The sequence below is a fragment of the Leucoraja erinacea genome, chromosome 10, assembly GCF_028641065.1.
Source record: "Leucoraja erinacea ecotype New England chromosome 10, Leri_hhj_1, whole genome shotgun sequence".
Classification (NCBI taxonomy): Eukaryota; Metazoa; Chordata; class Chondrichthyes; order Rajiformes; family Rajidae; genus Leucoraja; species Leucoraja erinaceus.
In genome coordinates, this window is record NC_073386.1 from 47999009 (window position 1) to 48012474 (window position 13466).

The window sequence follows — 13466 nt, forward strand, 5'->3', positions numbered from 1 at the left end:
CTTATCCCAATCCCAAGATTGAAATGTAGTTCATCCTTCCCACTCCAACCCCCACCCATTCCAACAACTTTCTTCGAGCCACTCCTGCAACCTGGACCCATTGTTTTTCCCAGTTTCCTGTATGCACTCTGCTATCATATAACATGCAAGGGAAAGACAGTGGTGATTGCAAAACATATTCCGGTTCAAGGTACTTTGTGCCCCGTGCACTGCAAAGATGCGAGTTCAGCATAATGTGCCATGACTTTGGTTTGCTTGTGATACTCACTCATAACCCTCAGTTCATACTGAATCGAGTCTTTGCCTGCTTCATTTATGGCCACGCATGTATACCTCCCTGCATCCTCAGCTTGTGCTCTGGGTATCTGTAGAATACGTCCTCCTTGTGGGCAACAAGCACAAATTGATGTTATTAAACACATAGGGTTTAAGGATACATCTCCTTTTGTCTGGCACTAGAATGTAAGTACGAATCAATTTGTTGTTATAATTTGCAACATTAGTTCATATTTTATAAAGACCAGTAGATGGTTTGAGCTGCTTTGTGAAAACAGAAACATGTTGAAATCCCGATCTATCAGATGAGAGGATGATCAGGCCAAAAGGCAAATCACAGGAAGGTCCAGGCCACAACAGAGATGTGTGTTCACTAAAATCTGCTTTTGATCTCCTATATATGGCGACCATCCTATGTGCAGGAAATACACAAACAAAACTGGAGTAATGCTTGTATATTGCAGCATCAGATGTGAGATCTTGGCCATGCAAATACTGTGGTTTCATGGGAAGGCGTAGTAGATACTTTGGTGGGTACAGGAGTGATAGAGCAAAAAATGTAAGGAACAGTTCCAGCAGAAAACACATATGGCATTCACAAATGCTGAACTCTGAACTGTAATGTTCAGAATAGAATTTCTAATTTATAAATTTTCTCCAAAGGTGGCCAAGCAAGCTCTCAACATATTTTCTGTAAAGGTAAAACACTTAATAAAGTCAGTTCAAGGAACCATAAAACCAGATTTAGCTGCCAGCTCTTGTCCAAAGCAAATGACCAAAGCCCTTCTTTCAGTGACGATTTTCATGCAGCTTCTGAAATCTGTATTTGATTGATTGAAGTCCCTTACTCCTGTGAATATTGTTCAGAATGACTGGTCAAGTTTCTAGGCTTCCTACAAACAGCCTGGGTTAAATGTGGCAGTTGGATTGGCATTGGTTGTTCAATGTGCCATCCTACATATTTTGTGCTGATTTTTCAATGTTCTAGAAATGTTTGACAGGACCTCCCAACATTGAGCAGGAAATTCCCAATGAGTAGTCGTGGATTAGAACTTGGTCATGAGTGAAGACAAGCTGCTCATTGTTAACTGGAAAATATCACAACGTGCAGCTTGATGCCAGAGGGTAAAACAAAGATTATATGTCCAGATTGTAAACAATTGCAACGTGGGCATTTTGTAATTAAATAATCCATTGTATAAGAATTAACCTGTAACGTGTTTTGATTGCAGATGCAGACTCCACATTAAGGGACCATTTTTTGTCTGTGAGAATATACATACCTGGCAGTATCAGAACATTGCCATTTGATGTCAGCAGTTTGCCGTCTTTGTACCAAGTGAGAGATGGTGGAGGGACAGCATTGGTCTCACAGTACAAGGAGATGGGGTTGTTAATGACTACATCCTTGAATTCAACTACTCTGCTCCCATCCAGTGCTCTCCCGTTTATATCATGGCTATTTTCCGGCTTCACAAAACTTGGTGGAACTAAATCAAGGATTAAAAGAATGCTTGTTTAAAATTAGTGTTTCTTTACGAACCTACAGAGTACAAAAAGTTAATTTTACGATAAAAAGATCAAAGGAATTATAGAACATATCTGATAGAGGTAAATGATAATGCTAGCATAGACGGTCTGACAATACACAAATGAGGATGACAGAGGTGTACTTCGGAAGATCATTGCAACACAAAGCACAATTGGGAGTAAGTAAATAATGTACTCTAACCTTGAACATTTACATCATAATCTTTCTCGTCCTCTCCAGCAATATTGGTGGCCACACACGTATACCGTCCTGTATCTGAAATCTGGGTATTCTTGATTTGAATAATCCGGCTATTTGCCGTGATGGTGATGTGATCACCCACCTGCAGAGGCTGGAAATGTAAAGATTTGACTTTCCCGTTTCATGAAAATTCAGAGTGTCTTATCTTTGTTTATTCATCAAAAGCAACCACAAAAATTGATACACTTTGCGAAGTCTGATTTACAATTGTTGCTGAAATTTAAACAGATCCATGGAAAGATTGGATAGACATTGATACTACAGACAGTGTCCTAATCAAATAACTTATTTTTCTTCCCTGCTCTGAAGGTGCCCACTCCATCAATTAGCTCCTGTGGCATCCTAGAATATATTTTTTGATGCGGAATCACTTCTAACTTGACCATAACATAAATAAATATGGTTTTTGGCAAGGCCAACATTTATTGCTTCCTCCCCTTTGAGAAGTTATGGCCGATCTGCAGTACATATTCTGAACATAATCAGAGTGATGTTGATTGGGGAGATCCAGAATTTGGACCCATCAGTGACTAAGCAATAGAGATACATTTCCAAGCAGGATGGGATGTGACTTGAAGGGAAAGACAGTGGTTCAAAAAGGCAGCTCTCTACAACTTCTATGGAGCAGTTAGGAATGGGGAATTAAAAATATAGCCTGTCCACAAAGCCCACAGACTTGTATACATTGATGACAATGAAGAGAGATTGTGGCAAGAATTTAATGAACATCACCATCATATTGTCTGGGATCAAAATTGCTACGGAACTGGAGATGAGTAGTGGCATTTCCTGGGTCACCAGTTCTTGTCCTGCTAAGCGGCCAAGGTGACGTCGTCAAATCAAGTCGAATTTATTGTCATATGCACCTTGTACATTGTACAAGCACAATAGGAAAATCTTGCTTGCAGCGGCATCACAGGCACATAGACTCAGACGAACACACAACAAAAAACATATTGGAAGAAAATCAAACAACATTTTTTAAAGATACAAGACTGTGCAAAAAAGAAAGTAAACAAGATATTAGTGCAGAAACATAATTAGCAAAAAAAACAAAACAGATCCATGATAGTGCAAGAGGTGCATAGATGTGTCAGGGAGTTGCTGACATACAGTTTGTAGCCTGGGGTGCTCTGCAGGTACAGTGGACCAGTGGTGGGGAAGTGGAGATATAAGAGGGTGATGAGAAACTCTTCATGCACCACTTTAATAAATGATCTTCATAACTGTTACTTGATTAATTGAGAAGAACAGAACACTATGTGTTGTTAACTTCATATATCACTTTCAAATTCTCACGTTAAATACAGAGAATAATATTTACCTAGGGGTGACTTCAAGACTTCACTTTCTAAATGACACATCTATGATGCTTATATCACTCCTTCTAATCTATGCTGCCTCTTTGCTGGATGATTCCAAATTTCAATATCAATTCATAAACCTGTATTTTCCTCCGCTTCCAATATTCATCAAATTCCTCTTCACCTGTTTACATATTTATCAAGGTTTCAAGGTCAGTTTATTGTCACGTGTACCAATTAAGGTACAGTGAAATTTGAATTACCATTGAATTACAATACAGCCATACTGAAAAAAGCAACAAGTCATGTAGTAGGCTGGGAATCTATTGACAAACTTTGACCTTAAAACTAGGATCTTAGCAAAGGCAAAATGATCAGCAGAAGGCCAGTTTGATATTGCTAATGAACAATTTCATTCTAGACATCGATTAAGATAAATATTCAATATCATCTCAAATGTCAGGTGTCAAATCCATTCAGAAATTTCATAGATTATACAGAAATTAAATAATTTATTTCAATTCAGATTTTATGAAACTATAAATCTGCTACTGTTCATTGTTACACTTGAATGGTTAACATGAGTGTGCAGTGGGCAATGCAAGTTGCATTAGAAACATGGTTTTCAATAACATAAATACATAATTTAACGTAATCATGAATATTACACATAAAAGGTCAACACACCTGTCCATCTTTGTACCAGTGGAGGGTGGCTGCTGGAATTGCATAAGATTCACACTCGAGAGTCAGGGTGCTGTTTACTTTAATCTTAACTTCTTTAGGAGACAGACCAAAATCCAGGTTATCATCTTTGTTGATAGTAGGAGGGACTACAGCAATGAAACAAAACAGCAACGCATTATACTCCTGGCTTTCTGATGAAAGTGAACACCAGCATAATTGAACATTATGTGACTTAATTGTTGGGCGGCACAGTGGCGCAATGGTAGAGTTTTGCCTTACAGTGCCAGAGACTGAGGCTCTATCCTGACTACGGGTGCTGTCTATATGGAGTTTGCATGTTCTCTCTGTGACCATGTAGATTTTCTCCGAGCGCTCAGGTTTCCTCCCACATTCCAACGACATGTAGGTTTGTAGGTTAATTGGCTTCAGTAAATTGCCCGCAGTATGTAGGATGTAAAGGTGAGATAACATAGAACTAATGTATGGGTGACGTTGGTCAGTATAGACTGGGTGGGGCAAAGGCCCTGTATCATGTTTATCTTTAAACTAAACTGAACTAAGTTAAATTTGATACATTGATTGGTTGCTAATCTATTTGATCTGGGCACTTGATTTCAGAATTACAGATCCACTCTGCAGACACTTACTATAAACCTTGACTTCATAATTTTTTAATGTTTCTCCAGCCTCATTAGTAGCAATACAGGTATATCTTCCAGCATCCTTTTCCTGAGCATTGAGAATCTGAAGAGTTCTTCCTCCTGCAATAAGATATAAAAGAGGGATTAATTGAACGCATTGCAATCCTCAAGATCTGCAAAGTCCCGACATGTCAACCACAACATCAAGGGATTCAAACTAGTGTGTTCCATGGATACATTCTAAAACAATGCTGACATAATGGGCAACCCTACAATATATACTTTCCATTGTGTTTCTGTCCCCATTTAAACTAAAGCTATTTTCTATGGGGGCTTTGGATTTTTAATAAGAATGATGAACGATTGGCTTTGGCATAGCAACACAATAGCATTGTAATTCAGGTGATTTTAGTACATTACATCATATTTTAATCATTCTTAACAATGATTCACATTACAATTACATTTAGGATTAAATAAATCTGTTTTTCACAATGGAGACAGAAAATATATTTAGCATGTACTCATAGTAACTCACTGAAAAATCTGCGATTGGTATAGTTTAGTTTAGAGATACAGCGCGGAAACAGGCCCTTCGGCCCACCGGGTCCGCGTCGACCAGCGATCGCTGCACATCAAAACTTATTTTATTCACTAGCGTTTGAATCGCCCTGATGTGACTGACCTTTGTTTTGTGTCTTTGAGCTGACTATTTGTACCTGTGTGCTGTGTGCATTCCTGTGTACGTCTGTTTCCTTTGTGATTTTAGCTACCTGCTCTGGTCTGTACAGCACTTTGGTCAAAGTGGGTTGTTTTTAAATGTGTTTTATAAATACATTTGATTGATTTGATTGATTAACACTATCCTACACCCACGAGGAGCAGTTTTTACATTTACCAAGCCAAACAACCTGCAAACCCGTACGTCTTTGGAGTATTGGAGGAAACTCGGAGAAAACCCACGCAGATCACGGGAAGAATATACAAACTCCGTACAGTCAGCACCCGTAGTGAGGATTGAACCCGGGCCTCTGGCGCTGCATTCACTGTAAGGCAGTAACTCTACTACTGTCTGCGCCACCGTGACCGCCCTTAGAAGGATTATTATTCTAAACTTTAATAATTTCATAATACCCACGATATAATTTTTTTTTAATGGTTCGCATGCTCTTATACATACCTGGAAGAATATGAACATTTTTGTTGGATTCAAAAGGTGCTCCATCTTTAAGCCAGGTGATGATGGCAGGTGGGTATGACTGTGCCTCACACACAAGGGAGGTGGGATTGTTCAGAATAACAGTGACATCCTCCGGAGTGCCTTCACTGTTAACACCAAGAATTTTTGGAGACACTAAATGGTGAAAGAGAAAACTGAAAATAAGTTATAAAACTGATTAAATTTCGGATGAATCCCAGACCATACAAGCTGTCTGATCTGTTTTTCAAGCAGTTTCTCTCTTTGATTCAGCCTGTTTCAGTAAAACAGTTGAACATTGAATATAAATCTCGGCAAAAAGTAGTATTGCAGAAGGGCAACTATCTAGAATGCTCATTTCCAGTGCCCTTTCTGCTTGCCCATGTTCTCATTGTCCCCATCTATTCCACCATCATTCTTTACTGATCCTGTTCACTCCACAGTGGAGAGGGTGGGATGTTCGGAGCCTTTACAGAACTGTCTGGAACCTTCCCGAAACATCGGAGAACAATATGACACTTGGATCTCCTAGGACCTAGTAGCAGAGCTGAGAAATTAATTCCTGATTCTGCAAAAAGTGATGAATCTACGCCCAACTGAATGGGGTCAAAATAGTTTCAGTGTGGCAGATGTATTATCAGCTCAAAGTAACATTTCATAATCCTAATTCCATGAAAACAGTATTCTCTTGATCTGACAGATGCACACCTTCATGGGGTACATACCGGTAGCTACTTTGCTCTTTTGAAATGAAAATGTCAAAGTTCAGGTGTCTTGACAACACCTGCTTATCACCATCTTCTGGTACATTTCCAAAATCAATGAGCTGGAGATGTCACAGCTGCTTAAATCCCAGTGTCCAATGACTGCTGACAAGACTCCCTTTTAATTAAAAATGTTCACTCTTAGGGACTCAGATTTATAGATGCCTACTATATTAGAAATGTTTTATCCAGCCGAGTATGTTTAAGATGTCAGGAAGACCAACCTAGCACATTTAGATTGAAATTCTTGTTCTTGTCCCCCGCTGTGTTAGAAGCAATGCAAGTGTATCGCCCGGTGTCAGACACACGTGCCATTCCAATCTGTAGAAAACGCCCACTGGATAGGATCTGATGCTGCAGGTCGTCAGTCAAAAGTTCACCATCCTTCAGCCATCTTATTTGTGGAACTGGATTGCCTTTTCACACAGAATAAAACCCTCCGTAAATAAATTAGTATTACATGTAATTGTCATTGTGTAATTTTTTGAACAAATAGAGTAGCACAGCTAAAGAAACATTTACTAAAAAATCTTTGTGTCTTGGTTTAACAATACATGGGGGTACTCTTGTGGAAAGTTGGAAGGATAGGCTCAATGAGAAAGAACTCTATGTCATTAGAATTTTTTAAAAATCTATTTACATGCTTCTACTGTATAAATAAGTGAACTAGAACCATCTATTGGAATATCACTGGCACTTGTAATTTACATTGGGGTGCACATGGGAGCAGGATTTCTCCAAGTGCCTCTTTACAGCACGTATACACAATTTTAAAAGATGTCGCCAGCATGATGACTAATGTATTGTGTTTATGTGAATCACTTATACTTGGAAATATTATGCCCTAAGGTTGCACGGAAACAAAATCTGTGCATGAAGAATTCTAACCAGCATGTTCTCAAATTAAATTATATTCCATCGTGTTTGCTATTCATCACTGCCTGGATTGTGTCCATGTGGACTATATTGCTGCCTTTGTTCTGTAGCTGGCTGAATCATTGTCCAATACTGATACACTGCAGCCTTTAGAATAATGTTACATATGTATCTACAGTTGAAATTTGTTGCTTCTCAGACAGGGCACAAATATCATAAATTCATGAATACAGGCTCCTTTTACTCTGCTGGACTGCACATATTAATGAAGATAAAAACACGAGTATTTGAAACATTATAGAAGTAGGTTGGTCTTTACATTCTCATTTTTCACTAGTGTGCTTTCCATTTATCACTTCATGCCTCCTGTCACATTCTCTGGCTGAATGTGATCACCGTGTATTCATGAACCGATGCTATATTCAAATGGCCATTTCTACCCTCCTTGCTAAATCAGCAAGTCTCTCCCTCCCAGGGCAGAAATCAATCACTGTTGATGTCTAACAAGCAGCAATGTATAGACGAACATCATGGCAATGGTGTTACAATAATGTCATGGCCATGGTTGAAGTCTACAAGACACTGCCCACAGCATATCTTTCTGATGATTTTAAATGTGTTTTCAACCACTAATTGAATCCTTTTATGTAACATCCTCAACAGCTGATACCAACCCTACTCTGGGGCAGGTGAGTTAACATGTACGTCAGCTCAGAATTGTTTGTGTTCTTACCTGAAACCTCACAAGTGAGAGTGATACTGCGATTCTCCTTTATTTTTACATCTTCCATCTTATCATTAATTATGCTGGGTGGTACTATTAACACAAGAACAATAGAATTACATATTATAGAGCAATCACTTGATACAGAAACACTTGATACGTTTTCATTAGACACTAGGACCAGTAGAAATATCGAACAACAGAGCAGGAGTAAGCCTTTCGAACCTTCTCTGCCATTCAGTGTAATCTAGGTGTTCCTCTCAAAGGGGGAGCACATTGAGACCAGTGGTCATAATTATTTTAAAAGAGTTATGAAAAAGGCTAACTGGTCCACACGCTGAAGTTCTATATTGGGGCAAAGCAAATTTTAAAGGCATTAAGGCGGAACTTGGAAACCTGTTTGGGAGCGGCTGTTTGCAGGTAAAGGGAGATTTAGTAAGTGGGAGGCTTTTAAAAGTGAGATGGGGAGATTCAGAGTGAGCATGCTTCTGATAGAGCTTAGCACAAGGATGACAAGATTAGGGAAGCCCAGTTGACAAGGGATGTAGTGACCCTAGTCAGGAAGGAGGCGGAGGAGTGTGTCAGGTATCAGCAGCTTGGATTAAGTGAATTCCTTGAGGCGTATAATAGCATGTAACAGGAAAATAAGGAGGGAAAAGAGTGGACATGAGATAGCTTTGGCAGATAAGGTAAAGGAGAATCCTAAGAGATTCTACAAGAATATTAACAGCAAAAGTTTAACCAGGGATAGAAAAGGTCCCATTAAGAATCAATGTGGTTGTCTATAAGTTAAGGAACAGAAGATGGGTGAGGTCTTAAATAATTATTTTTCTTCCCTGTATTTACCCTAGAGAAGGTTGTGGAAAACTAAGAGGATTAAGGAAAATGAATAGCGAATGTATCTACATTGCAAATGAGTTGCCGGCAGTCTTAAAACATTTTAAGGTGCTATATTATGTGCAATTTATTGAGAGACTCAGAGGGCTGAGTCTGTGAGCATTAGTAGTGGGAGTCCGGTGGCAAGGCTCAGTTGCCCTGGAATTCCTGACTACGCTAAAGAGATTGTCTCTTGCATCTTGTGCAGGGTCTGTAAATTCCATGATTTCAATGCAGATTTCAAACTTGTTGATTAAGTGGTCAAGAGGGTTTAATTGCCACATGTACTGGGACCAGAACAATGAAATCCTTACTTGCTGCAGCTTTACAGGCAAATTTATGCAACACGGCACAGTGGTGCAGCTGATGGTCCCTGCTGCCTCACAGCGGCAGAGACCCGAATTGGATCCTGACCTTGGGAGCCGTCTGTGTGGAATTGACACGTTCTTCTAGTGACCGTGTGGGTTTCTTCTGGATACTCCAGTTTCTTGTTTGGATTTTTATTGTCACCAATGAGTTTGACAATGTGGTCTGGAGTTAGATCCAATGATGCAAAGTGATTTATTGGATTATTCCTGAACATTACATACCTAAGACATCAAGGTCAAAGCCTTTGATCTCTTCCCCTGCAGCATTTGTCACCACACACGAGTACATCCCAGAATCCTCCTCTGCTGCATGCATCAGGCGTAGTATACGACCTCCTGTGGGTTAATAGGACGTCAAATGTCACACAATTGAAAACTGAAAAATACCTAGGTTCCTGCTTGATGCTTATAGATATTCCCACAAAGTTGAATTGGAGTCCTCCAAAATACTGACTAAACCTTTAGTTGGAAGCAAGAACATAGGAAAGAAATAAACAGGAGGACTAGCCCATTTGCCCCTTCAAGCCTGCTCCACTGTTCTTCAAGGTCAAGGCTGAGCTTTCTCGTGCAATACTGTCAAGTGAACTTTCACTGCACTCCGTCAAAGGCAAATATATGCTTTTTCAGATACGAAACCAACATACTCCAGGTGTGTTTCAGTTCAGTTTAGTTTATTATTGTCACGTGTACTGAGGTACAGTGAAAAGCCTTTTTGTTGCGTGCTATCCAGCCAGCGAAAATAATATACTTGATTACAATCAAGATGTCCACAGTTCTCGCAAATGTCTATGTAATTACAGTAAAACATCTTAATTCATGCAGACAGATTCTCCCCAATTAAAGGCCAACATTTCTGTTTGCATCCTCATCACTTGCTGGCTTTGAGAAACCCATGGACAACGACAGTTTATCATTACTCGGTCTCATGCCATTTAAAATATACTCTACTTTTCTGTTTTGTGCACCTAAACAGATAACTTCGCATTTTTCCATATTATTCCTGCTAAATTTCTTGCCCATTTATATCGCACAAAGTCTCGTTATATCCTCCTTCCCATTCATAACCCCACCTAGTGTTGAATTATTCCAAAATTTGGAAATATGACATTTGATCCCCGTAGCCTAATCACTGATGCAGATTGTGAATACCTGACGCCCAGGCACAGATTTCTGTGGTATCCTGCTAGTTACAGTTGGTCAACTAAAAAGGATTTATTCCAAATACTTGCTTTCTGCCCAATAACCAATTCTCAATCTATGTTAGTGTTTTGATCTCCAACTCTGTTGCTATATCCTTGTTCAACAACGGCTTGTATGGAACCTTTTAAAAAACCTTCTCAAAATACAAATCTACCATGTCGATTGGTTTCCTCTTGTCTATTCTACTGGTCATATTCTAAGAAAGCTCCAACACATTGATAACCAAAGGATTCATGATCTCTATAGCCATAATTTTCAAACTTTGCAATGCAGTTCACAAATCATTGGGATCTGTGACCTTTTGGTCTCACCAACCTCCGTAGCTTTCATTTATGACCAATAGAATTTTCCCAAGTTCACGGTTCTTGTAGGAGGCTTAGTTCTCTGATATTTCTGGCACTCTGATATTTTTGTACCTTCTTCCGTGCATCAGTGTAATTAGTTAATTCCAACATGCAATTAAACCACATCACAGCAAAAACAAAGTCCTAAATAGATTTGCTTTACATGTTTATCCCAAAGAATCATTTACAATGTATGTGGAACATCAAACATTTCCACAACTGTCAGCTATTGGCTTAAGTTAATAAGAATATCTGGAATTTGACTTTGTTGTTGACTAATTACTCGTGCACCTTAGTTTCTCCATGGAAATATCTCAAATCTCGGTGGTCATTTTATATTTAATCCGTGCTGCAGTGAATCTGGGAGAGATTGTGGGAGAGATTCACTGAAGCATGGGTTAAATATAAATCAGATGAATCAGATGAATAGTGAACATAATAGTAAACTGAGAAAATACGCTGTCCAGTGAAAGACCTGTCCAGAGCTGAGATTTGTGTAAACTTCACTCAATTATTCACAACATAAACCCCATGTTCACACCAGAGGAACAGAGTAACTAGCAACATGGAAAAGTAATGACACGTTTTCTGAATATCTTATAGTCCATGTGAAAAAGCTGATGAATTGTTGCCACGCTTGGAAATTAGCCTTGATCCCTCGTCTTTTATAACACACATAGTATAATATAGTGATCCAATGCTTACCCGAGAGGATTCTCAAAGCATTGCTTTGACTGATTGGCTGTCCATCCTTTAGCCATGTGATTGATGGAAGAGGGATACCTGAGGCTTCGCAAGTCAATGCAACAGGATTTTTAACCACAACACTGACATTCTCTGGAAATCCACTGGTTCCACTAATACTTGGTGGCACTATGAGAGAAATTGTGAATACCAGGTGGTAAAATTATATATTTGGAACAAAGAAGTTATTACAAATAACAAAAACAAAATTATATCCATATAAACATCTCCCGAGGAAAAACATATTGCAGATCAATAGTGAATGCTTTTTACTCTTTAAGTACCTTTAAAACCAAGTTGGAATTAAGAGAATGCTTGATGGCTCTGGGCCTGTACTTGCAGGAAGGATCCTTTAGAAAGATCAGGAGGAATCTCATTGAAGGCTGCCCAATAATGAAAGGCCTAGATAGAGTGGATGTCAAGAGAGCATGTTTCTAGTAGTGCGTGGGTCTAGAACCAGAGGTAACAGCCTCAGAATAAAAGGACGTGCCTTGAGAATGGAGACGAGGAGGAATTTTTTAGTCAGAGAGGGGTGAATCTGTGGAATTCATTGCCTCGGAGGGCAGTGGAGGCCAAGTCATTGGGTATTTTTAAAGCAGAGATTGATTCCTGATTAGAAAGGGTGTCAAAGATTACGGAGAGATGGCAGGAGAATGGGGTTGAGAGGGAAAGGTAGATCAGCCATGATCGAATGGCGGAGCAGACTCGATGGGCTGAATGGCCTATTTCTGTTCCTACATCTTATAATTCTTATGAACCAATAATCAATATTTACAGGTGATCAGGGTTATAGTGCTGCGGATAGATAATTTATTGTTCCTAAGATATCAAGATAAGAAAAGTTTATTGTAATTTGCACAAGTATGATGAGGTAGAGGTACAATGACAAATCTTGCTTGCAGCAGCATCACAAACACATAGACTCAGACTTGGATCTTGTGATGAGTTTGGAAGAGATGATAGTGTTGAACCAAGCTATAGTTGATGAACACCAGCCTTACGTATGTGTTGCCAATCTTCAGATTATCATTAAATGCTCCCCATTCCGGTTTCCTTTAGACCTCATTAAAATGCATTCATATTCTGTATGATGCTGCAAAAAACTAATAGCTATGTGGTGTCCAAGGTGAGTACTTCTCATTTTCTCCCCATTGCTTGAACTCCACTCAGTTTCTCTTTGTCGACAGCAGGTACAAGATTGGAATTTTAAATAAGGTGATCACATCCCATCTGGTGATTTTTTTAAATCTTGCCCACTTTTTCCACATGTAAATATAAATACCAACCTGTGATGAAAATTGTTAGCTGGCCCATTAAACCTTGCACACTCTCTCCTGCAGTCGACACATGCAGGAAGTTAATCAGCTGAACCCGAGGACTGACTATAGCACTTGAAATATCAAACTACAACATTTTGTGAGAAAAAAGTAGTAATTAAAGGATCTATGCTGACAAATATCATAGGTAACGCAGCAGGAAAATGTCTGAAATTTATGTCCGAGGCCATTTAAAACTAAGACGAGAAAAAACGTTTTCACCCAGAGTGTTGTGAATTTGTGGAATTCTGCCACAGAAGGCTGTAGAGGCCAATTCACTGGATGAATTAAAAAGAGAGTTAGATAGAGCTCTAGGGGCTAGCAGAATCAAGAGATATGGGGGAGAAGGCAGGCAC

The 13466-nt window shown here is 39.2% G+C and overlaps 1 protein-coding gene across 1 annotated transcript in view; it reads right to left on the minus strand.

The window, feature by feature from the left end:
• hmcn1 (hemicentin 1) overlaps positions 1 to 13466 on the minus strand; it is a 376776-nt gene that overhangs the window by 116704 nt on the left and 246606 nt on the right. Inside the window, 10 exon segments of the mRNA XM_055642165.1 lie at positions 269 to 382; positions 1560 to 1766; positions 2009 to 2159; positions 4060 to 4205; positions 4707 to 4820; positions 5881 to 6054; positions 6887 to 7078; positions 8272 to 8355; positions 9729 to 9842; positions 11756 to 11923. Of these exon segments, the coding sequence (XP_055498140.1) occupies positions 269 to 382; positions 1560 to 1766; positions 2009 to 2159; positions 4060 to 4205; positions 4707 to 4820; positions 5881 to 6054; positions 6887 to 7078; positions 8272 to 8355; positions 9729 to 9842; positions 11756 to 11923 (1464 nt within the window).